The sequence below is a fragment of the Kogia breviceps genome, chromosome 7 (assembly GCF_026419965.1).
Source record: "Kogia breviceps isolate mKogBre1 chromosome 7, mKogBre1 haplotype 1, whole genome shotgun sequence".
Classification (NCBI taxonomy): domain Eukaryota; kingdom Metazoa; phylum Chordata; class Mammalia; order Artiodactyla; family Physeteridae; genus Kogia; species Kogia breviceps.
The window spans coordinates 37,495,785-37,519,526 of NC_081316.1; the positions used below are offsets into that span (position 1 = coordinate 37,495,785).

Below are 23,742 nucleotides of genomic sequence, written 5' to 3' on the forward strand. Positions count from 1 at the left end.
TTTCATGATAAAAATGCATTCCTGTGTTACTTGTGTAATCAGAAAACATTTTTTTAAAGGTCAGAAACATTAGAGTCAAACCCAGATTTTCTGGCTCCAGAAACAATTCTACTATATACATTGCATTTCCCCTAAAGGGAACTAAACCCCTTCTTTGGGCCTTAACATCTGTACTATAAAATGAAAGTTGTGGGCTACATTTGTGACTTTCAAATTTTGTCTCAAAAAAGTATTTCAGAAGCCACTTTGGGGGTTCCGAGAAAGGCTATGTGAGTAGACCACCTACTTATTCATTATAATAGACCACTTATTTATTTCAAGCAGTGAATTTCCTCTTTTATTTGCTTTATATATCGATGTTCCATTTAAGACTATTTATAGAAAATGGTATTATCATTCTAAAAAAAAAGCACACGAAAGTTTGAAAGCTGCTATCCTGGAAGACTTCTAAAGTACCATCTAACTTTAACATTCTAGAGTACTTGCCATTTCCCCATTTCTACAACAAATACACTTCTGCATGAAAACGTAGACTAGGAAAATCTCATATTAGGTTTTGCTGTGTTCATATTTGTGAAATTAGCACAACCTTCTTTACAGTTATTTCCATCACTCAACCAACTGCTTTGTGGTTATGTAATGAACAGGCTAATATGGCCGATTTGAAGGGCTGGATTTCGTATCCCTCTCGGTTGGGTATTACCTACACCTAACTTCAACAGCTAGGTCAACACTAGTGGAAAGTGCCTTCCCGTAAGAGACAGATAACCTGGATTTTCATCTGGGACCTACCAAGACTCATTGTTTGGCCTGTAGCAAGTTGTGTACCTCAGTTTTCTCAGCCATAACATGAAGAATTGGTCTATTAAATCCCTGAACTTTTCGCCAGCTATCAAATTTTATAATTTATATGAGTCCTTGATGCTTGATCAAAATATATGCACATTTCAGGCAAAGAGAAATGAGACCTCCAAAAAAAATGTGGGTTCAGAGAGACTTATCAAGACTTGTAAATAGGATGCACAGCCATGTTAAATTCTTAAGTAGAAAAAGATAACAAAGTAACTCAAACCTTTGGAAAGAAAGCTTTTCTTCATAGGATAGCGGGCCATGAAGTGACAGGACCCTAATGATTAGCTGACCTTTTTTTCCCAAGCTGCTTTGAAGAGATTATCTAACTATCATTTCAGACAACCATGACTCTTATTTTTAGCTCTGAGTTTTCTTCACGAGCACAGTGACCTGTGCCTCGGAGTTACAAAGGGCTCCCAGATATGGTTCATGATTCATATGCAGGTACCTTGCATTGACTTCCAGGAAGGTCAGGGGGGTAGGAGCCCGAAAATGACTTTAGGTGTAAAATCTTTCTTTGCTCTTGTTCCTGTTCCCACCACTTGATCAGAAATGCACACTCCACAAATTGATCCCTTGGCGCCATAGGCGATTGGCAATTAAAACAGAACCCAAGAGAGATACTGTTCTCCAAGGGCCTCGCAGCTGGTGTGGGCGGGACGACACTCAGGGCTTTGGTCACCGGCTATTTCCAGCCTCTGATAGCAGTTGCGTTACTCATGTCTCATTCACCTCTCCCCTCGGCCTCCCTCCCCTCCCCTCCGCAGGCCAAGGCTGGTGACGGCCCCTATATATTTAAAGAGGACGTGAGCCCCCTTAGGCAGTTGAGCCGACAGAGACCGCACAGGCAGGTGAGTAGAGGGAAGGGCATCAGGGCTGGGGGTGGGCTGGCCTGGTGGCCAGCTGGGACTAGGAAGGGTCCCGTAGAGCAAGGGTGTGTTTCACATCCCAAGTACCAGCATGCACTCTAGTTCTGTGTGAGGAGGCTCAAGTTATGCTTGATTCTGGGTGGACCTAGTTGTCTAGAACATTCCTTAAAGGGTGATTAGCATTTGGGGGCTCAAGGAAAACCCACAGAGGAAGAGTAAGGGATTATTTTTGGTCTAAAACTATTTCCATTATTCATGGAATAATGTTTCTTATCGTCTTAGTCAAAAGACCTGCATTCTAGTCCTAGGACCACGTAAATGAAAGGATGTGTGACTTTGAGAAAGTTCCTGCCCTCGGGGTCTTGGTCTCCTCTGCAATGATGGATGTGGACGTGGTGACAGTTTTCTAAACTGTAAAGCACTGCACAGTTTACAAAGTGGTTGCAATAGATACGATACAGCAGAAGCCGGCTTTCCAATGCGCACAATACAAGGATTTGTTCTTTTCGAAAGGTGTGGGTGAATGACTCAGATGTCTATATTTCACCTTACCCTGTCTCTCACATAGGTAGTACTCAATGGAGTTGTTGATTTAAAATTGATTTTATATCCCAAGGATGTTCAGCAACTGGCTTGCTTTTAATAATTTGAAACTAATCAAAGCAAGACCCAAAATAGACATTGCTGTATTGAAAACCCATTAAAAGCTCTGTTTACTGGGAAGATAATTACCAGCTGGGGCTGAGGGGTGATTCCCAGTGTTTTCTCTAGTTTTCAGTAAAGGACTTTTTTTTTTTTTTTTTTTTTTTACATCCCAGTGAATGACAGGCATGAGTGTGACTGAGAATAAGAAGTCGTTTTAAACAATAGTCTGAGTGGAGCTGCTGCTTTCAGATCAAAGCCACTGCCTCTAATTTCTGTTCCCTTAAGTGAGCTGGGGAAGTGACTCCCCAAGAAGGAGGGATTGGGGAACAGGTCTGAGGAACCTTGTCTCTCTGCAGTACAACTCAATGCAATTCAATGAGCTTGTACCGACCATCTCATGTGCCGGAACTGGCGTGAAGTTAGAGGCATCACTAATGCAGGGAAGGTTGGGCAGCGACATGGACAGGACAAGAAAATAGGGAAGAGCCTGTGTCCTCAGTTGACTTTTGGGACTGAATCTCAATGCTGGGTACATCCAATTCATCACAATTTATGTAAAACTACTTTCTGACCCAGAAAATGTCCTGGATTCTTCTGGCTTGGCTTTGGTCCCATTCTGAACAACTAAGTCATTAAAATGAGCCCAGGGGACTTCCCTGTGAGTCCAGTGGTTAAGATGCTGTGCTTCCACTGCAGGGGGCGCGGGTTCAATCCCTGGTCAGGGAACTAAGATCCCTCAGGCCAAACGGCACGGTCAAAAAACATTAAAAAATAAAAAATAAAATGAGCCCTGGCTGTTGGCAGGGTGTACAGTTGACCCCCAGGCTCGGCGCCCTCTCAGCGGGCAGACAGGTGTTGTGCAGCCCCCGCACAAGCCGTCCATTGGAGATGGAGGGGGCAGGCCAGGGGGCGGGGGGAGAGAGAAGGAAAGAGAGAACAGGATCCTTCAACAGGCAAATTGCCACGGACTTCTTGGAAGAAGTAGAGACAGACTCTCGGTAGAATACAAATTCAGAAATCCTGGGAACTTGAAGAAGGAAATAGAAGAAAACAAAGAGCATCAGTCATAGAGGCAGTTCAAATTCTAGCTCTGAATATCACTTCTCTGAGTTTCCATTTCTGAACAGTAAAATTAAAGTAAGGCCACCTATCCCAAAGGGATTGGTTAGAATCAAATGGGATAAAGTATAAGAAAGTACTGTGTAAGTCTAATAAAACTGTACAAATATTCAAGGCCTTGAAGAAAAGGCACAGGGCCAAACCTGATGGGCTGCAGGAGGATTTCCTGCTAAGTACAAATGTTATGATAAAAGTCCAGAGGTCAGAGCAAATAACAAGCTGACCAGGAGTTAGAAGATGATTAATTTGTTTTACAAGAGGAAGGACACAGACAAGGAATATAATACACAGGGAATATAACACCTGAGGCAGGCAAACTTCCAATAATAAGTGTGCCACTCAGATGTCTCGGAATACTATATCCAGAGTTGGCCTTCATGGCCAAAGAGAAATGTGATGCCTTCAAATGTGAAAAATTGCAGTTATTCATCACAATGAAGGAATCCAGGAGAAGAGACAATAATTGTCTTATTACTGGGACCAAGGAAGATGGAAGCTTTTCGGAGCCTCATCATGGACCTCATCATGGGAAAGCGTAGATCGTGATTTGTTGGTCGTTTACTGCCCTGTGCCGGCGCAGAACAAAAATAGCCTATTTAACTGTCACCAAAAGTCCTGCAAGAAGTCATTCTTCAGAGGAAGTAACGAAAGTTCAAAGAAGCAAAGTAATTACTCAGGATCACACGGCTAGGAAGTGGCAGAGCCAGGATGCAAACCAGGGCGCGACATGGTCTTGAAGACAAATTATAAAGGCCAGGCTAGAACTAAGTGAGTTTCTGAGAGTAAAAGTCAGCCACACCTCAGAGATAATTTCAGGAAAGATATAATATGACCTGTGCATTACAGCCTTAGTTTAAGGGGCAGGTGTGTCTACTCTGAATTTTAAAGGGATAAGAGCTGGGTTTATTTCTGTGCTGGGATTAAGCAACCTATCTCCCCAGGCTTTGTGAAAGGGCCTCTGGAAGGGAGACTTCATATATCTGTTCAGAAGCTTAGGAGGAAGCCGCTGACCTTGAATGTCCTAAACCGGGGAGCTGAAGGCCATGGTCTCCCTGGGCCACAGTGACTCTGTTTGGGTTCACTGCTTCCCTTCGAAGTCCAGAGCACCAGAGGGGTCAGCTGGTGGTAGGCACCAGAGCTGCCAAAGTGAGGAAGCAGGTGTCCCGGGGCACAGGCTCAGGACCCTGCCTGATGCGCCGTCCCTGGTGCCAGGCACCCTGCTCCCCCGCAGGACGCTGACTCTCTCCCTGGCATGGCTGCATCTGTTCTTGGGCACAGCACACTCTCGAGGCTGAGAAACAGAGTTGGTTCACAGTCTGAAGAGAAAGTCCATGGGGAAGGAGTTGGAAAGATTTACTTATTTTGAGAAAACGGATTTTAAAACCATTTTGGAGATAAAATGATGACAGTAATAATGAAAGTAATTAAACTTATTAAACACCTGCTATGTATAAGCATTGATGTATCATATCTTAGCTATTATTATCTCATTTAACTGAAAACAACCTCCTAAGACAAGTCTTCTCATTCTCTCTTTACGTGCATGACGACACTGGGCTCAAAGATTTTGAGTAATTTGCCCAAGATTGAACAGATAGTGTTTTCTGAAACCTGGCCTGGTTCTTTCCAAAGCCCATGCTTCCCCACATCATCTGTTTTACCTGGATTACGAGACTAGAGAAGAGGCAGTGTTTGAGAGGAGACACTACTGGGCAGCTTTTCTGCAAGGTGAGGCTCCAAGTCACCGATCAGATCCCTAAACCTGTCGCAGGGCTTCAAGGACCCTTGAAGGGGGCTTCACTACATTACAGCCACTTGGACACCCATCCCCTGCCAAGCTAAATCAATAGTGAGAAAGAACCCTCCAGCCCCAAAGGAGCCCTTTCCATGTGTGAAGAGCATTGACTCTTAGAAAGTCTTTTATTTTACTGAACTGAATTCCGTCTCCCTCTTTTACTCCTACCCATGAGTATTCTCTCCGTCCCATGGAGAGACAATGGGTCAATCAGACCCCAATCCCATCAGCTGGGAAGGTTGGTTAATGGAGGTGCTGACCCTTGTCCTCTCTCGAGTTTGTTGTAAGCAGGAACATGGGACACAGAACCAGCTTAAACTGGGGTTTGAATTGTGGTTCTGCCCCTTACTGGTGGTGGGACCTCAGACAGGTCATTTAAGCCCTCTGAGCCTCATTTTTCTCATGGACTTGAAGTCCAAAATGGGGATCACAAAATTTGCTACTCAGGGCTGTTGTATTTAAGGATAGTATATGTATAGCAACCGACACATAGTAAACAATAAATAGAAGCTAATGTTAACATAAGAACACAGCTTTGGAGTCAGAGCGACCTAAATTCCAACCTAGCCATGTGACACATACTAGCCATGTGACCTTGGGCAATGTAATTTCCCTGAGATTCCATGTCTCCATCTCTAAAGTGAATGTTGTAAAAGCACCTGTTGCTGTAAAGCTTAAATGAGATTTACCATAGGGCCTGGCGCAAAGGCTGGGTATCAGACGCTATGGCTTTAATAACAATATTATTATATTAGTAATAATTGTGATTATCACTTAGATTCCAGATATGTGTTTCTATGATCCAAAATCTTTGCCTGAGTCAGTGTAGACAATTTAACTCACTATGTGGAATCAGGCACCTAATAGGACAACCAAATAAACCAACACTGAGATGAAAACAGCATTGTCGCTAGAGGTCTCTGCTCAGAGCCATAGACTAAGGTTCCCTCCCTGGTTCTTTAATGGACCCCTAACAAAGAAAGAACAGAATCACCGAGCACCTATTTTATCTACACCACCCACTTTTGCCCTAAGGTATCACCTTTCAGCTCCACAGTTGGTAGTTTAAAAAAAGAAAAACAGAGTGTTGGATTAGGAAGAATGTGCCAAAGTTACACCGCACAGTTATAGTTTTAAAAATTCAGACTGATACGTGACAACTTAGAGTTGTGGCAGAACTCATTAGCTCTTACATTTTATAACACTCTGCAGTTTACAAAGTGATTTTACTCACTCGAACAGCTACCGTCCTCCCAGCAACAGTGAAATAGATGGGACTATTATGCCTGTTTTATAGAGAGGATATTGAAGTTCAGAGAGCCTGCATGGCTTTCTCAGATCACACAGCTTTGAAGAGGCAAGACAGAACTAGAACTCTGGCCTCCTGCATCTGGTTTGCAGCCTTCTCCAGCCCCTACTGTAGCACATTCCCAGTATAATCTCTTCCACAGCACTATTCGTTAAGAAATCCACCCAGGTAAGTCTCTCACTGGGATCTGGTATCTAAAAGTCTGGAGTCCACCCTCTCCCTAGTTGACATCACAGGGTCCTGCATTCTGTTTCATCCTCCTAAATTCGACTGTCTCCCATTTCAGTCCTGACACACGACTTTGTGACAACACAGCCATCTCTGGGACTGGCCCAGGGAGTAGTGCCAGGTGATGTGATGGAGCCTGTGATCCAGGTGACAAACGGGGCTGACGGGCAAGCCTATATTTGGTGTCCCACCTTCAATGACCCTTGCCTGTGCCAGGCAACGCTGATAAACAAATGGCCCACCCCTTGGTATCTTGCCAGCGTAAACTCGCATTCCAGGCCTGGCTAGGGGAGTGTTGAGACACAGGAATTCCAAAGCAATGCAGGAGGCTGAGAAGGTTAGATATGTAAGCCAGGACCTACATGTGCTTTCAAATCATAGTGACTTAATTAGCAGACAGGTGCTATTTGAGTAAACTGAAATAAAGTGAATAACAATGACTTACCTTTGAACAGCTACTCAATGCTGCTTTAAATTCCATCATCTTTCCATGACCTTCACAGTGATCCTGTGAGCAAAGTGCAGAACATAATATTATCATCATTTCTGACCCACGTTAAGGCCACAAGGTCAAGATTAGAACCTGTGTCTTCCAATTCAGGATGCTTTACAACACACGCTGCCTTTTGGCCTTTGAGCATATGAAGAAGAAATCAGAGATGTAGTCTGTGTTAGGCCTCCACAGCTACATTTCCATCTTTAGAAGTGGAACTGAGCACCTGTTTAATTGAATGCTTATGGATTTCTATTTTGAGTTTCAAGTCCTGATAAATGTATGTCAGATATTTATGATCACTTAATAACAACCTGTGCCAGGCTCCATTACCTTGTGAAAAAGCTATTATCTGTAATCTTATACACACTTTGGAAAGTATCATGTGTGGACAATTGCTGAATTCACACACACACACAAACACACACACACACACACACACACACACACACACACACACACGCACCCCTAAGAAGCATATCTCTTTCTCGTTAACTTGCAGGACATGCCAATGAAATCTCCATTGAAGATTTGAAATGAGAAATTTGACCTGGGGTTGCTTTCATTGAAAATTTTCACATCATTAATTTCACAAGTGTCACTGTCACATTCCTGGATATATATTGCATTTCTCCTCTATTTTATATTATGTTGAAACTCAGGAGCAAAATGAACACAAAGAAAATTATGATTCTACCCTTTTCCAAAAAAAATACCATCTTTAGTCAGAGAAGGGTGGTTCTTGGAAAAAGACGTTGGATAAAAAATTACCCCCAAATGTCAACTTTTTATGCCTCATCTTGTTTGTACATGAGATGGCAACCTTGAAAATCTATTCTGCCCCTGAAAGTAAAAACTAAACAATTTGAGCTCTTTTAGGGCATATTAAGTTCTCCATGCCTTTCTGTGTGCTCTTTTCTCTGCCTGAAATGTCCTTTTCCCTTTCTCTATCTGGTGAACTCTTATTCACCCTCAAAGCCCCATTTAGATGTGATGTTTTCTGTGATCCTCCAACAACTCACTGCTTTCCTCCCCAATCTAAATGTCGGTAGCCATTCCCTCCTTTGAGTTTGCATAGCACTTCTCATAAGCCTTTTTTCTGGTACAGAGTATTCTGGTTCCTGCCTATCTTTCTCACTAGAATGTAGGCTTCTCAAGGCTAGGGGACAGGACACAAATTACCCATTTTTATAAGCTTTCCCCTCCTTCATTCCTCACTGAGTAATTAATGCAGTGTTTGACACATGATAGGTAGTAAATGCATGGTGATTAAGTGAATAAATGAATGAATGAATGCAGACTGAATCCCAAGCCTTTCAATTCAAAATCCATTACTCTTCCCACTAAACTAAACAATCTGAACTACAGAAATAGAAGCACTAAATGTTTCCTTTCAAAAAACTTATTTTCTAAGATTTTCCTGAATAAAAAGAAGAGCCTCCTTCTCTGAGAAGGGTAGGATGATCCTGGCTAACCTAACCTGCTTTTGGAAGCAGGAAAATCTCCCTGCAGGACATTTAGGTGGAGAGTTTCCCTTTGGTCCTAGTATCGGTTTCCATGGTCTGTTTGCTATTTACCTTCTGTTTCTTAGCAAAACCTGTCTTTCTTACAAGGCTGGGAGACATAATCCAGACCAGGTGACCCAGGAGGCTTAGTGTGAATTGCCAACTATTATAAGAAGGTGACTAGCTTCCCAGAAGGGAAAGAGAAGGTCAGAGGGAGCCACTTGGAATTGTCTGATAGTGCTTGGTGTCAATGACAAGATGACACACCAGGCTTCTTAGAAACCAAAGGATCCCAGAGAAAATTCAGCCCCCCTGGGACTGGCAGGATTTCAGATTTCACTGAGTAGTGATGGCTTATTTTAGTTCCGCTCTGGGGAAACTGAAAACTGGATTCATACTTACATACAGACACAGAAGGAAAGAGAAAAAAGTTTCTTGATGTCCCTTCCTGCCTAGTATCTCTCAAACATAATTCTCTAGTGGGGAGACAAGGACGGCCTGGGGCTGGCTATGAGCAGCTTCTGGCAGCAGAGGGTGCTTGAAGGGTGTGGAAGGACCTGCAGGAGCATCACCTGCCTCCTGTGATCACACCTGTCCCTGTGAGCTCGGACAAGTACCTTCCCGCACATCCTCTAAACACCACTGTGAAGTAACAAGGAAAAGAATGACCCTCTTCATATCATAGGTGGGAAAACAGAGGTAAATAGAAGCTATGAAGTTCATCTCGATGCACATGGCAAGTTGCTGGTAGCCCTGAAAGCAGGAGGTTTCCAAACCACTGATCTGGTGCAGTGCCAACATAGCTCATTGCCTGGGCAATGATGTTTCTTAAAAAGGAATTAATGGATAGATGAAATAAATCTGAATAGAGTTTTTATATATTATGTATTTTTATCAGCAAGATTAGCCAAGGCTTTGCTAACCGAAGAGTGGTGCCCTCCTAGCAGCATCAGCCCTGCCTGGAGTCTTAGAAATGCAGAATTTCCTGCCTCTCCCCAGATCTACCAAACCAGAATCTGCATCTTAACAAGATCCAAGGTGACTCAAGAAGCACTGAGCTAGATAAGAATACCATTTTCATAGGTTATTCCCACTTCTGATGGAATAATTTTTAAAACCCTAAGTGGAAGAAAATAACAATACTGAATATTTGCATACAATTTCAGATACACAAAACTAACTTATCCATTCCTTCTAAGGACCCTGTGAGGTACATAGGAGCAGGGGCTATTGAAATTTAACAAAAGAGGAAACTGAGTCCCAAAGTGGTAAAGTGACTTGCTCAGAGCTTGCTCTGAGTATCTGAGCTTATCCAATGACTTACACACAATAACCATTTGCTGAAGGTATGAATGAACCACCAACAAACAGGGGCTGGACCCTGGGCTTCAGACCACAGCACTACTAGGGATTGGTTCACTCTTTTTTTTTTTTTTAATTTTTATTGCAGTATAGTTGATTCACAATGTTGTGCTACTTTCTGCTGTACAGCAAAGTGAATCAGTTATACATATATATACATCCACTCTTTTTTAGATTCTTTTCCCATATAGGCCATTACAGCGTACTGAGTACAGTTCCCTCTGCTATACAGTAGGTCCTTATGAGTTACCTATTTTATATATATTAGTGTGTATATGTCGATTGGGATTGGCTCACTCTTGAGGTTGCCTAAATTTAGGGTATTTGCTTTATGTCCTGTTAGACTTGACCTTGACCAGAGAGTCTTCAAGATGCCAAACTGGGGTGGAGGAGCGAAATGCGGAGCCTGCGGAAAGACCGTTTACCATGCGGAAGAAATCCAGTGCAATGGAAGGAGTTTCCACAAGATCTGTTTCCACTGCAGTGAGTTGGGTGAACGCCAATGACGGCCCCTCAGCACTTCAAAGTTCACACTTAGTCACAGATACCGTATATCAGTAGTTCTCAGAGTATGGTCTGGGGACCAGCAGCAACAGCATCCCCTGGGAACTTGTTAGGAATATCACTTTGGGGCCCCACCTAGAGAAGGGATGGTGCTCTCCTGAGCACCCCCTCTCCAACCACTTGTCCAGCTCAGAGGCCGTTTCCCTGAAGCTCAAAGTCAGAACAAGCTCCCAGTGGTGAAAACTTGACCCAGTGGCGACATTTACAAAGTGTGACTTGGCAGAGAAAGAAAGCCATCACTTATCTGCAGCCAGGATGGACTTGGCTTGATGTGCTGTCCCCACAGGCCAGCGGTCACCGAAGCCAGCTGCAACTGGTCTTTCTTAAGAAAGAACCTGTGTCAGGCTGGGGGGCAACAGATGACAATTCTGGAAGCATTGGAAAGGGAAGCGTTTGGGGCACCATCAACTTGACAAGGGGAATCTTTACCATCCCCTGCTGGACAGAGTTTCACAAATGTCAAAACTAGGGGGACATTTAAAACCCCGTGGTCCACCTGGGAGTCAGGCTCTACCCAACTCATGTGACTTTGGACAAGTCATTTCTCATCTCTAAGCCTGGGTTACTGGCATCTATAGCAGAGCCAGGAGCAGAGTCTGTACCTTCAGATTCCCAGTCCAGTCTCTTCAACACGACTGCATTCTAGAGTTTCCTAGCAGCTTAATCCTATTTTAGGAGAGCAGTTCTGTCTTGGCCACTTGCCTTCTTTGCTCCCCTCCAGTAGGTCTGGCTTAAGGGTTAGCTTTACTGGACGTTTTGCACACGCCCGCTCCCCAACCCTTCGTGACCCATCTGTCCCCATGTCTCAGCCCAGCAGCCGCAAGGCATCACGTTGCCTCAAGCTGTTTCAAACAACTTCAAGGGTTGGGCTCCATCTGTTAGGGCATGGAGACACTTCATCCTTCAGAAATAGTAAGTAGTGCTTTCTCTGCTGCAGGAGTTTCCATTATCCCTTACCTCCCACAACAAACATAATTCTCACCAAGGAACAGGGGGAAACTGCTGTGAGTGATTGGGTATGTGGATTTGCTAATGCTTTAGGTTTTAATGATGTGTAATTCTTTTTAAGCCATCATACATTCACCAGATTCACCATTATTATCACAATGATCTAGAAGTCATTGCTCAAGAGAGTTCATTCCATAACCCTCTGGCTTTTGCCCAAATATAGCTAGTGTTCTTTAAAAAGAGTGGGGGAAAGGAATGTTGGAAAGAACACTGGAGTTGGAGTGAAAATGACTAGGGTTTGAGTATGGGCTCTACCATATGCACTTTAACTGTGTGACCTTGGGTAAGTCACCATTGCGAGCCTCAATTTCCCCATTTATAAAATAGAGATGGTTATACCTGCCACACAAGTTGTTGTAAGAAGAAAGCTGGGTTTCTTCATCTGAGATCCAGTTTTCTAGGCCTTTATTCTCCTTTCATCAACTTGGATGTCTGAGTGGGAACAGGCAACGGTGGGGATGCTTTTCATGGTGAGGGGTGTCTTGTTTTCCCAGGCAGCAGGAGGATGCCCTGTTTAACGGAGCCATGAAAGAACGATATAAGCATTTGCTGGTGCATCCCTTTCAAGCCCTGGATATTCTCCTTAGAACCTGTGGGTGGGATGGGGGTCTGAGCAGTACAGGTTTCTGCAGTGGTGGGGACAGAAGGATCCTGGAGAGGAGCGTGATTTTCTGTAGTATTGTCACAAGAGTGGTCTGTCCACAGGTCAACCTGTAGTTGCTGGAAATAGAGTTCAAAGAGGCAGAGTCTACCTTAGTTTGTCTCCTGGCCAGTGTTCTCCAAACTTCTAGACAAATCTTAACCCCCCTACCAGTGCTGTCCAAAAGATATATAATGCAAGCCACATATGGAAACTTAAATTTTCTAGTAAACTTATTTTTAAAATGGTGAAAAGGAACAGGTGAAATTAGTTTTAAAACATTTAACCCAATATATCAAAAAATTATAATTTCAACGTGTCACCAATATACACATTATAACATCATGTGGAGGGTGAGTGGCTACGGTATTACACAGCACAGCTCTGCTGCACCTGTGTGTGAAAGCTAGTCAGAAGCCAGGGAGTGGCTATAGAATTGGCCAGGACAAGACAAGGTATAGGCAGTCCTGGAGTGATGGGAATGAGCACTGGAGTAGGAGTCAAAGGACCTGAGGCCAGTCATGGCTCTGCAATTTACCACTGTATAATCGTGGACAAGTCACTGATCTTCATTCACACATGCATGCATGCATGCATTCATTCATTCATTCACTCAACAAATGTTTATGAGGACTAACTCTGGGCTAGGCTCTGTGCTACATTCTGGGGACATTAAAACTGTTTTGCCCTCAAAGAACTCAGAGTATAGAACATAAATGAACAGTCAACGAGTTGTTCTGAAAAAAACAAAACAAAAACCAAAAAACACCAACAAAAAAACAAGTTGTTCTGGAGATTAGTAACTGACAGCTACAGGAAGGGCAGAGACAGGTATATACCTTATACGCTCAAATATACGGCAAATTCCCCCCAAAATTATTCCTCATAAAAAGGGTTTGCCTGGGCTTTGGAGTCTTATAAAGTCTCTCATGCTACAGGACAGTCTCTCAATTACTCCATTTATTTAAACTGTTTGTTAATAGAAATTCTTACAAACAATATTGACATAATTATTTTATGAACTCCCATACGACTGTTTCCCCAGCCACATAACCACCAACCTCTGGCCAATCCTACCTCATCTACAACCTTATCTTCTCCCACTCTTGTATTCAATAACACTTTAAAAAAAAATAATAATAACCACTTGAGAAAGGCATATTAGCCTGAAACAACCTCATTCAAAGCTGGATTGCTTATAGAGGTCACTTGATGGAACTGTGTTTTTAAAAAGGAGGCAAATAAATTGAATGCCCATATATTATTATTCCTGGGGATATGACCTCACTATTAACAAGCACTAAGTATCACCCTAAACAATCTTTAAGGATCATCATTACAAAGCGATATAGCAAGGTATTAGGCTGTGGAGATCCTACATACTTTTTAATGCTGCCCTAATATTATTGCTAATAGGTACTTCTTGCCGAGATACAATTTCCAGGTGACAGCCTCCTTCTCAGGTAAACAGGGCTGCTTCTAAAAGACACAGACAGAAGTGGGGATGCGCTGCTCTGGAGAGCTGGGCCAGCTGCCTCAGAAAGACACTGTTGAGAAGGGAGATGCTGATGTTGAAGACGCAGAGGAATAATTTGGATACAATTGTTTCCCGAATTTGTGTCAGATTAGAAAAAAGTAACATCTCCAAATCCATATATTGTTGATTTATATTATTAAATTAAATGTTACAAGCAGGTATTTGACAATTTCATTTACATCCTTAAACGTTTATTTATTCAAGTTGGCAAAAATTTTTCTATTAATAGAAGATTTTCTATTAATCTTCTCTTTGGAAAAATAGGGGATTGTCTTACATACTATGTATAATGTATATACCCAACATGTGTATAATAACTATACTAGGGTAAAGTATGGGGGATACTTTACATTAGGTGATATACAGTAACCAAGGGGCTTGAGCCAATATAAGCCTAACACCAGGTCTTCATTGCCTCCCCTGCTTCCAGAAGAGGATCAAAAGAAGTCTCAGCCATAATTATCTCCTTGAATATCAAAGTGCTTTTCAAAATCCATTTTAAGTAGAGAAACTGCTTAATGCTGATTCTGATATGATTAAGAAAAAAATAAGTTCCTCCCCTGCCTCAGCCCCTCACCCCCTACTCACCCACACACATATACACTCACACTTCCCGATGTCATTTGTGGTGAGACACTCAGGAGTGCAGGTTGTCCCCATTCAGGGACAATATTCTTAGCTGGTCCAAGACCACACACCAGGTTCCAGTCCTGGCCTTCACCTCTTTCTAGCTGGGTACCACTGAAAACATTACCTCCCTTCTCTGTGCTCCAACTTCCTCATCTGTGAAACAGGACTGCCTTGGAATCTATGACTTAGGACAGATGCTCTGGTCAGGAATCAAAGTTGTGTTCTTGGCTGGGGGGGGGTGCCCCTTGTGCTGAGTCCCTTGGCCCCAGTCAGGGTATTGGGGGTGCAGGGAAGTGGGGAGGAATCTCAACGTTAACCCCCTGACCATCCTTTCCTCAACAGTGGCCTGCAGGAAGGCTCTGGACAGCACCACAGTGGCAGCTCACGAGTCAGAGATCTACTGTAAGGTCTGCTACGGGCGCAGGTATGGCCCCAAGGGGATCGGATACGGACAAGGTGCCGGCTGCCTCAGCACGGACACGGGTGAACACCTGGGCCTCCAGTTCCAACAGTGAGTTACTGCCCCGCTTCTCCCAGCCCGTAGAGCCTCAGCTATCAGGACAGTTCATTCTGTTCCCATGGCAACGTTTTCTGGCAGTGGGAGAATGGACTCTATTGCTGACTTGCCAACAATAGGAATACTCAAGTCTGACCAAGTTCTAACAATGTGTCATCTCTCCGAAGACTCTCTTTAAATTATCTGCCTTTCAAAAGGGCAATTACTTTTACACCATGGCTCTTGGTTTGCATGTCAAGAGAAAACCCAGAATGTACAGATGTTCTATTGTTTGACCTTTGCAAAACTGCATGGAGTCTCTCTTCTTCCCCGTTGAGCATTTTTGTGTAAATCACATAAATATGGCAGGGATGCAATGGCTATCCTCTGTGTGCTTGTCACTGAAAGATTTCTTCCCTTGGGTTGTAAGATGACTAACGTCTGCATCGCAGTGGGGAGTGGCTCTGTGGGGATGGGCTGTACCTCATGAGTAGACAATTATAACTTTCTGTAGGTCTCCTTTGCTGCCTGTTGCCAATACAATGTTGAGGTTTTCCCAACATTATCCTAGGGAAGTCAGGATTTCACACTGTGCCACCTCCATCTACCAGTCTGTTCTACTTGATGATCATGCTGACCTCCAGCCCAAAATTGAGTATATAGACTGACAGTCACTGGCCTGCAGCTGCTGTCTGGCCAGCTGGTACCCGGGCTCAGCTCTGTGGTGGGACTGGAAGAAAAGCCCAGCCCAACTGAGGCAGTGTCCCCCAGAGAATAGTGAGAGCATCTGAAGAGTCATCTGGTCCCTTCCAAAGAGAGTAGCCCATGGTAGAGCCTGGAAAACTGCAGGGATGTGTGATTAGTCATATAAATTTTTCTCAGTACTCAATCCCAACCGGAGATGCTATTTTAAAAAGAAAGATGGTACCAGCTGCATTCTCTGTCTCACATTACCCAAAGTTCACTCTTCTGCGTTAGGGCTTTCCTGTGGTGCTGCACAGCCAGGAGGAGTCTGGAGACCTGGGTTTCATCCCAGCTCCACCAGTTACGAGCTGCTAACCTTTGGCACTTACCCCTCTGGCCCATGCTCTCCTCCAGCTAGCCCTGCCTACTTTAGAGGGTTATGGTGAGGCTCAAACGATAAACATACAAGGAAACGCCAAAAGATATGGAATCACAGGGTTATTACTGTGCCTCTTTCTTAGACTTTGCTCTCAGGAGGACAGGGGACCTTTGGATGCAGGGTGACAATTTGAATTGTGATAAGCATCAGCTCATTGGACTATGGGTTTGTTTAGTATCAACTGTCAAGATCCCATCTTGCCCTGTAATATTTTTACTCATTTTGGAAAGCAGACCCGTGGGCTTCAAGATGGTATAGAAAACCCTAAATGAACAATCACAGCAATATAACAACAAGACAAGGGTAATTTTATAAGCTGACATACATGGAACCCTTGTGAAGCGCTTTACAACAGAAAGGAAAGAGGTAAGTGAATTCTGGCTAACATTCATTAGCCCTTACAACAGGCCAGGCAGACACTGTTCTAAGTGCTTTATTCATGTGGCCTCATTTAACCTTCTCAACAACCCTGTGAGGGAGGCACTATGACTATCCCCACTTTCCAGATGAGGCGTCTAAGGCACAGAGAAGTTAAGTAACTTGCTCAAAGTCACACAGCTAGTACTGTTTGCCAAGGGAAGTCTATAGGTCTCATTCATTTGTCAATTTCCACTAGGTCCCCAAAGCCGGCACGCTCTGCCACCACCAGCAACCCTTCCAAGTTCACTTCGAAGTTCGGAGAGTCGGAGAAGTGCCCTCGATGCAGAAAGTCAGTCTATGCTGCTGAGAAGGTGATGGGAGGTGGTAAGGTAAGGACTTCTATATGAGTCAGATGGGATGCTGGGAGGAATGAGAGAAGAAAGTAGGAACTGAGGGCGGGTGGAGGCCAGACCCTCTTTAGCTCCCAGGCACCACTTAGGAGCCACCCATCCTTACCCACTTTCCCGGGCTGTGACTGTCACCCTGCAGTGCCCTAGGAAACTGGAACTGGTGGAATTCGATGCAATAAGCGTTAACCCACTAGGGGGAGGCACCCAGCTAGGAGCTCTGGAGAAACAAAGGCACACAGGCTCCCCTATCCTGTGTCCACAATCCTTCCAGAAAAGTGTCAGCCCTGGGAGCTGTCACCACTGCATAACTCAGCCTGCTATTGGCATCACACTGATGCACAGAGCAAACACTCCACAGCAGTGAGAAGCATCCTCGCTCACAAATGTCCTGGCAATCGGGAAAGTCATCTGATGTCTGAGACAGTAACACACACTTGTCTACAAGCTCCAGTTTCAGGCCTGAAGCCAGGGTGTTCACCAAAGGATCTGAGCCTGAAGAAAGACAAAAATCCTGTTTATACTAAGTAGGGGGAGGAAGGCCACGGAGAGTGTCTGACTCCAACTATAGGGGCAGTCTCCACCCCAGGACTGGCCACTTAAATACAGGTGAGGACCCTGGGCTGTGCCTGGAAGACATGCAGATATGAAGAAGGCAGACAGTCTTCTGGATGATCCAAGCCACGCAACTCTCTTCCATCAGAAATACAGGGAGAGTATCAAAAAGGCTACAAATAATAAATGCTGGAGAGGGTGTGGAGAAAAGGGATCCCTCCTACACTGCTGGTAGGAATGTAAACTGGTGCAGCCACTATGGAGAACAGTATGGAGGTTCCTTAAAAAACTAAAAATAGAGTTACCATATGATCCAGCAATCCCATTCCTGAGTATGTATCTGGAAAAGATGAGAATTCTCAGTCGAAAAGATACATGCACCCCAATGTTCATAGCAGCACTATTTACAATAGCCAAGACATGGAAGCAACCTAAATGTTCATCAACAGAGAAATGGATAAAGAATGTGGTGTATAGGGACTTCCCTGGTAGTCCGGTGGTTAAGACTCCACGCTTTCACTGAAGGGGGTGCAGGTTCAAGCCCTGGTCAGGGAACTAAGATCCCACATGCCACACAGTGTGGCCAAAAAAATTTAAAAAAAGAATGTGGTGTATATATACGTGTGTGTGCGATATATATGTGTGTGATATATATACCACACACACACACACACACACACACACACACACACACACACACACACACACACACAATGGAATATTACTCAGCCATAAAAAATGAAATAATGCCATTTACAGCAACATGGATGGACCTAAAGATGATCATACTAAGTGAAGTAAGTCAGACAAAGACAAATATCATATGATATCACTTATAGTGGAATCTAAAAAAAATGATACAAATTATTTACAAAACAGAAATAGAGTCACAGATTTAGAAAACAAACTTATGGTTACCAAAGGGGAAGTGGGGGTGGATAAATTAGGAGTTGGGGGTTAACATATACACACTATTATATATAAAGTAGTTAAACATCAAGGACCTACCTACTGTATAGCATAGGGAACTATATTCAGTATCTTGTAATAACCTATAATGAAAAAGAATCTGAAAAAGTGTATATATATATATATATATATATATATCACTTTGCTATACACCCGAAACGACTACAATATTGTAAGTCAACTATACTTCAATTAAAAATACACAAAGAGTTAAAATGAAGTTGAATTCCCTGGATGATTGCCCATTTCTTCACCTTTTTTCTTTTTTCATTTTATATTCAATATGTTACCCACTGCCTCAAGTCCAAGTTCCCCTCTCTTCAGTATTTTGGATCTTCTAGAAATGGGAAGCCCTATTCTATTTATTCCTTCTATTCTGAAGGAATACATATGGAAATCACCTTGATCTGTTCATTTTTAGGGGTCCTAAGAATCACTGGCCAAGCCTATAGCCAGAATAATTATTCCGGGGGCCAATTAGGTGGGTGAACAGTTAAGACAAGGGTACTCCTTTACATGCTGCTGGTCAGGGGACTTAACATGGAAATAAATGCCCTGCCTGCCCTATTAAATATCCAACTGGGGCTTTCCTGGTGGCGCAGTGGTTGAGAGTCTGCCTGCCAATGCAGGGGACACGGGTTCGTGCCCCGGTCCGGGAAGATCCCACATGCCGCGAAGCAGCTAGGCCCATGCGCCATGGCCGCTGAGCCTGCGCGTCTGGAGCCTGTGCTCTGCAACAGGAGAGGCCACAACAGTGAGAGGCCCGCGTACTGCAAAAAAAAAAAAAAATCCACCTGCCTGTTCTCCTGTGCCCTGCAGCCTTGGCACAAGACCTGTTTTCGCTGCGCTATCTGTGGGAAGAGTCTAGAGTCCACGAACGTTACTGACAAAGATGGGGAACTTTATTGCAAAGGTGAGTGATTCCAGAGACTCTTTTGAGATGTTTTCCCAGGGAGGGTTCTTGGGAGGGGAAGTTGTGCTCCTGCCGAGAGGCTTGTGTCTGCTCGGAGGCATGGCTTCTCAGCCTGAGCCAGGTTTGAGCTCACAGGATGGGGAGCAAAGCCACCTAAGGGAAAGTAACCTCCTGCCTGACCAGCTCTGGTCCTCTCCATAGGGACATCTGGGGGGACCTGCTACTTATAGATGCCCAGTGGTTCCTGAGCACCTGCGGGGAGACAGGACAAGGAGGAAGCAGTGTCCTGACTGGCCTTGGAAGAGGCCTTAGGTCTGGACAAAAACATCACATTCCCTTCCAAAAACCTGAACACTCTGTCCAGTTGACTGGCAGATAAGGGTGACAGTGTTGTGGGTTGTGCAGATGAACAGTGTTCTGCCTCTCCTGAATTTATCAAGACACATCCATCTCCTTCCTCCCTCCCTCCCTTCCTCTTTCCCAGCCCCCTTCCCTCCCTCCCTTGCTCTCTCCCTCCTTCCTTTCTGACATTTCTGTTTCTGATGTTGCACATCACTTCGTGATCACAGAAAGCAAACTGACAAGCTGGTTTCCCTTCTGGTCCTCACAGCTCTGCCCCTAACTGCCTCCATCATCCCTTTGTCTTGCAGAGAGGCAATAGAGGCTTAGCTCCTTCCTGATGCCACAAAGAAAAAGAAGGGATGCTTTAGGGCCAGGGCAATGTGTCCTCACCCTCAGAGCCTCTCCTAGGCCTCTTCTGTTTCTCAGCGGGGTCCTCCCACCCTTTCACTCAATGATGGTGTCTCAGGATCTCCAAATGTGTGTGTTAAGAGTTGGGGAGAGGAAAGGGGGAAGACACTACTAATCAAGACTGTAGGTGGCCCAGCTTCTCCCAGGATGAGACAGGATGGAAACTGATGCACTATCTGACAGGGGCTGCCTTCTTCTGGTAGTAGAGGGTACAGAGGGTTCTCAGCGTTCACAGGCCATAAAATTCTAAAATGTTGCCGCAGCCAGTAGGGAGATCAACCTATAGAGAAGTAACTGCATTCCCAAGTGCTACAAGCTCTAGTAGAGGATGCTACACAATGCAGAGTGCAAAAAGGGGCAAGTGATTGGCGGGGGTGTCGGGAAAGCTTCTTAGAAGAGAAGTTTCCTCTGGGCCTTGAAGGGTGAACATGGGTTTGGGAGGGGGCGTTCCAGGAACAAGGAGCAGTGAGTGCAAAGGCAGCAACGCCAGGCCATCATGGCTCATTCCAGGAACTGTAAGCAGTTTTGTGTATCTGAAGGGCAGGCAGGGAGGCGGAAGCGGGAGGGGATGAGGCTGGGCAGGCAGCCGGCAGCCAGATTCTGTCGACTCAAATGAGAAAATGTCTCTGAACACACTTAGGGAAGTGCAAAGAAGTATAAACAGCCTTATTAGCAGATCTAAAATAAATACATTTCAATGTGTTTAAAAGTTAACTTACAGGGCTTCCCTGGTGGCGCAGTGGTTGAGAGTCCGCTTGCCGATGCAGGGGATGCGGGTTTGTGCCCCGGTCCGGGAGGATCCCACGTGCCGCAGAGCGGCTGGGCCCGTGGGCCATGGCCGCTAAGCCTGCGTGTCCGGAGCCTGTGCTCCGCAATGGGAGAGGCCACAGCAGTGAGAGACCCGCGTACCGCAAAAAAAAAAAAAAAAAAAAAAAAAAAAAAAAAGTTAACTTACAAACAAATTTGTCAAAAGGATGCCTCTCCCAGGTAAAAGGAATGTGCTCAGAGGGAACTGAAAAGATGGTGCTGACCGACCCATTCTCTCCCCTGTCCTCTTCTCTCTCGTTCACAGTTTGCTACGCCAAAAATTTTGGCCCTACAGGTATTGGGTTTGGGGGCCTTACACATCAAGTGGAAAAGAAAGAGTGAAAAGTGCACCGTTTCTCAGGCCTCTCATCAGCCTAAAGCACTTGCCAAGTATCCTACCCAGATGGAAACCCCTCCCCAAACATCCTTTTGTTGGTAGTTGGACAGTATTTCTCTTCCGAAGTGATCACAGTCTCTATCTGAAGTTAGAAGAGATCTTTGGAAGAAATTAGAAGTCTAATCTGTAACAAATGCTTTATTATTTACGATACTTGGGGTGGGCCATAAATAAAAGTTGAAGTGGTAACTTGTATGTCTCTGGATCTTTTCTTTCAAATAGGGGGCAATTTTCAAAAAAACAGATAGTTAAAAAAAATTGTGCAGAGGATGTAATGAATTTTGGTGTCAGCTGCGGAAAGAGTGTGGAGGAGGAGGAAGCAACAGGCAAAGGGAAGGAGTCTTCTAGAATCTGTTGGCTAAGTTTCTTTCTAGTTAGCGCTAATGGAGAAGAAAACAGGGGGTCCCGGAGGAAACAGACAACATGGTAGCAAATTCTAAAAGGAAAATCAAACTAATAAAACTGCTGAAGAGCTGATCCTCTGTCCTTATCATCAGCTTTACAATATTACACATTTCGTGAAAACTCAGAAATGGCAACAAAATGTGGAGTTTGCTTCTGTGTTATAAACAACATGAGGATGATCTTCTTTTATTCTGGGACAATTCCCTAAGGTTTAGCAATTGTCTTAAAACTTCTCCTCCATCAGATTGCCAGGCTCAGGAATGAAACGCAGCCAATTAAAAATGTCTTCCTCTGCCTCCTCTGCGAGATCGCAACAGCTCAAGCGTGTGTATTTTCTCACCTCTGCTTTTAACAACCATGGCATTTCTCCCACCACCATGCACTTCTCAGTTATTTGCAGAAAATGAGAGTAAATGAAAATCTATTGACCAAAATTATGAAACACTAGACTAAACCGTGGGTTTTTCGAAGTTTCAAGTCCCAAAAAGGTGTTCTTTAAAATGAGCGTTTATTCAGGATTGCTTACATGCTGTCATGGACAAGGCCTTGCACTGACTTCATTATTTATTTATCTATTTATCTATTTTTTGATGCTCAAAATGCAATTACATTTAATCATTTTCTCTCTCTGATTGACATTAATAGAATAGTTCAGAAAAAAAAAAAAAAAAAAAACAGCTGGCAGAGGTTGTGTCCGATCCCACTTTCAAAGAGATAATATACAAATATGCTTTACTTGCCTAGAGACTCTCGCTGGGGTAATTCAGTCACTGAGTTCCACTCAAACGGCCTGAGGATGGAAATATTGTACCTTCCACATTCTCTGGGGAAGGAAGCCTAGGACAATGTATTTTTAATTTGTAAACCTTTTCCCAGAGCTATATAAGAGATCCCATCATCGTCGATCGAACAATTAATAATACCAGGGATGAAATGAATTAACTAAACCAAATCCCCTTTAACCTGCACTGACTTTAAAAGCAATATGCTACCTTGGCCCTTTACTAGGAAGTCCCCCACGCTATGGACTTCCAGGCTTGCCGAGGGGTAAGATACATGTGAAATGACTACCAGACAATGCAACCTATTCCTCCACTGCAGTTCAGTTACCAGCCCCACTAACCACACACCCAGGAGACAAGCAAAAAACTTCAGTCATTCTTAACTCTGCCCTCTCCCACATCCTTCCTTGCCTCATTCCCCAAGCCTCCCTGATTCTGACTCCAAAATGTCCCTAGAATACAGCCCCTCCATGCCGACTCTTTGGTATGTGTATCCATCAGCTAGGGCTGCCATAACAGAGTACACCATGGAATAGGTGGCTTAAACAACAGAAATTGTTTTTTCACAGTTCCAGAGCCTAGAAGTCTGAGATTAAGGTGTCAGCAGGGTTGCTGTCTTCTGAAGTCTCTCCTTGGCTGGTAGGTGGCTGCCTTCTCTCTGTGTCTTCACATGGTCTTCCCTTTGTGTATGTGTGTGTGTTGTAATTACCTCTTCTTGTAAGGACACAAGTCATCCTGGATTAGGGACCACCTGAATCACCTCGTTTAACTTAATTATCTCTATAATACCCTATCTCCAATTATAGTCACATTCTGAGATACCAGGGGTTAGGACTTCGACATAGGAGTTTGGGGGTGTAGGGGGGCACAGTTCTGCCCATAACAGTATGTCATATAAGGACTTTCATGAATTGGTCTTGGACTTAACCCATTCAACTTAGCTTTAGACAATCTCTACCATACAAGCCCCAGCTACACTCAAAGACCTGAAGCTTTCCAAATACAACAAGTACCCTCACCCCATCATGCTTCTGTGAATGCTATTTTTTTGCCTGGAATGTCAGGAAGATGGAACCTCCTCCCAACTCCTTAGCCTGGTGAACCCCTAGTAATCAAGTCACAGGTCAAATGCCATCTCCTCTGCAAAATTTATTCCTGAACTACCTGAGCAGAATTAATCCACCTCTGTGTTCTCATAGCCAGTACATAATTAACACAGCAC

General features: G+C 44.1%; 1 protein-coding gene across 2 annotated transcripts; it reads left to right on the forward strand.

The window, feature by feature from the left end:
* Nucleotides 1-1,567: 1,567 nt before the first annotated feature.
* On the forward strand, nt 1,568-21,522 carry CSRP3 (cysteine and glycine rich protein 3). Of its 2 annotated transcripts, XM_059068893.2 has the most exons (7): nt 1,676-1,703; nt 5,118-5,213; nt 10,521-10,660; nt 14,899-15,067; nt 16,792-16,924; nt 19,286-19,379; nt 21,202-21,522. In XM_059068893.2, exons 3-7 carry the CDS (start codon nt 10,549-10,551, stop codon nt 21,276-21,278), a joined length of 585 nt encoding a protein of 194 aa, XP_058924876.1. In that variant the 5' UTR covers nt 1,676-1,703; nt 5,118-5,213; nt 10,521-10,548; the 3' UTR covers nt 21,279-21,522. The 2 variants fall into 2 exon arrangements, with proteins under 2 accessions (XP_058924875.1, XP_058924876.1); XM_059068892.2 differs by lacking the exon at nt 5,118-5,213 and having other exon boundaries at nt 1,568-1,703.
* The last annotated feature ends 2,220 nt before the right edge of the window (nt 21,523-23,742 follow it).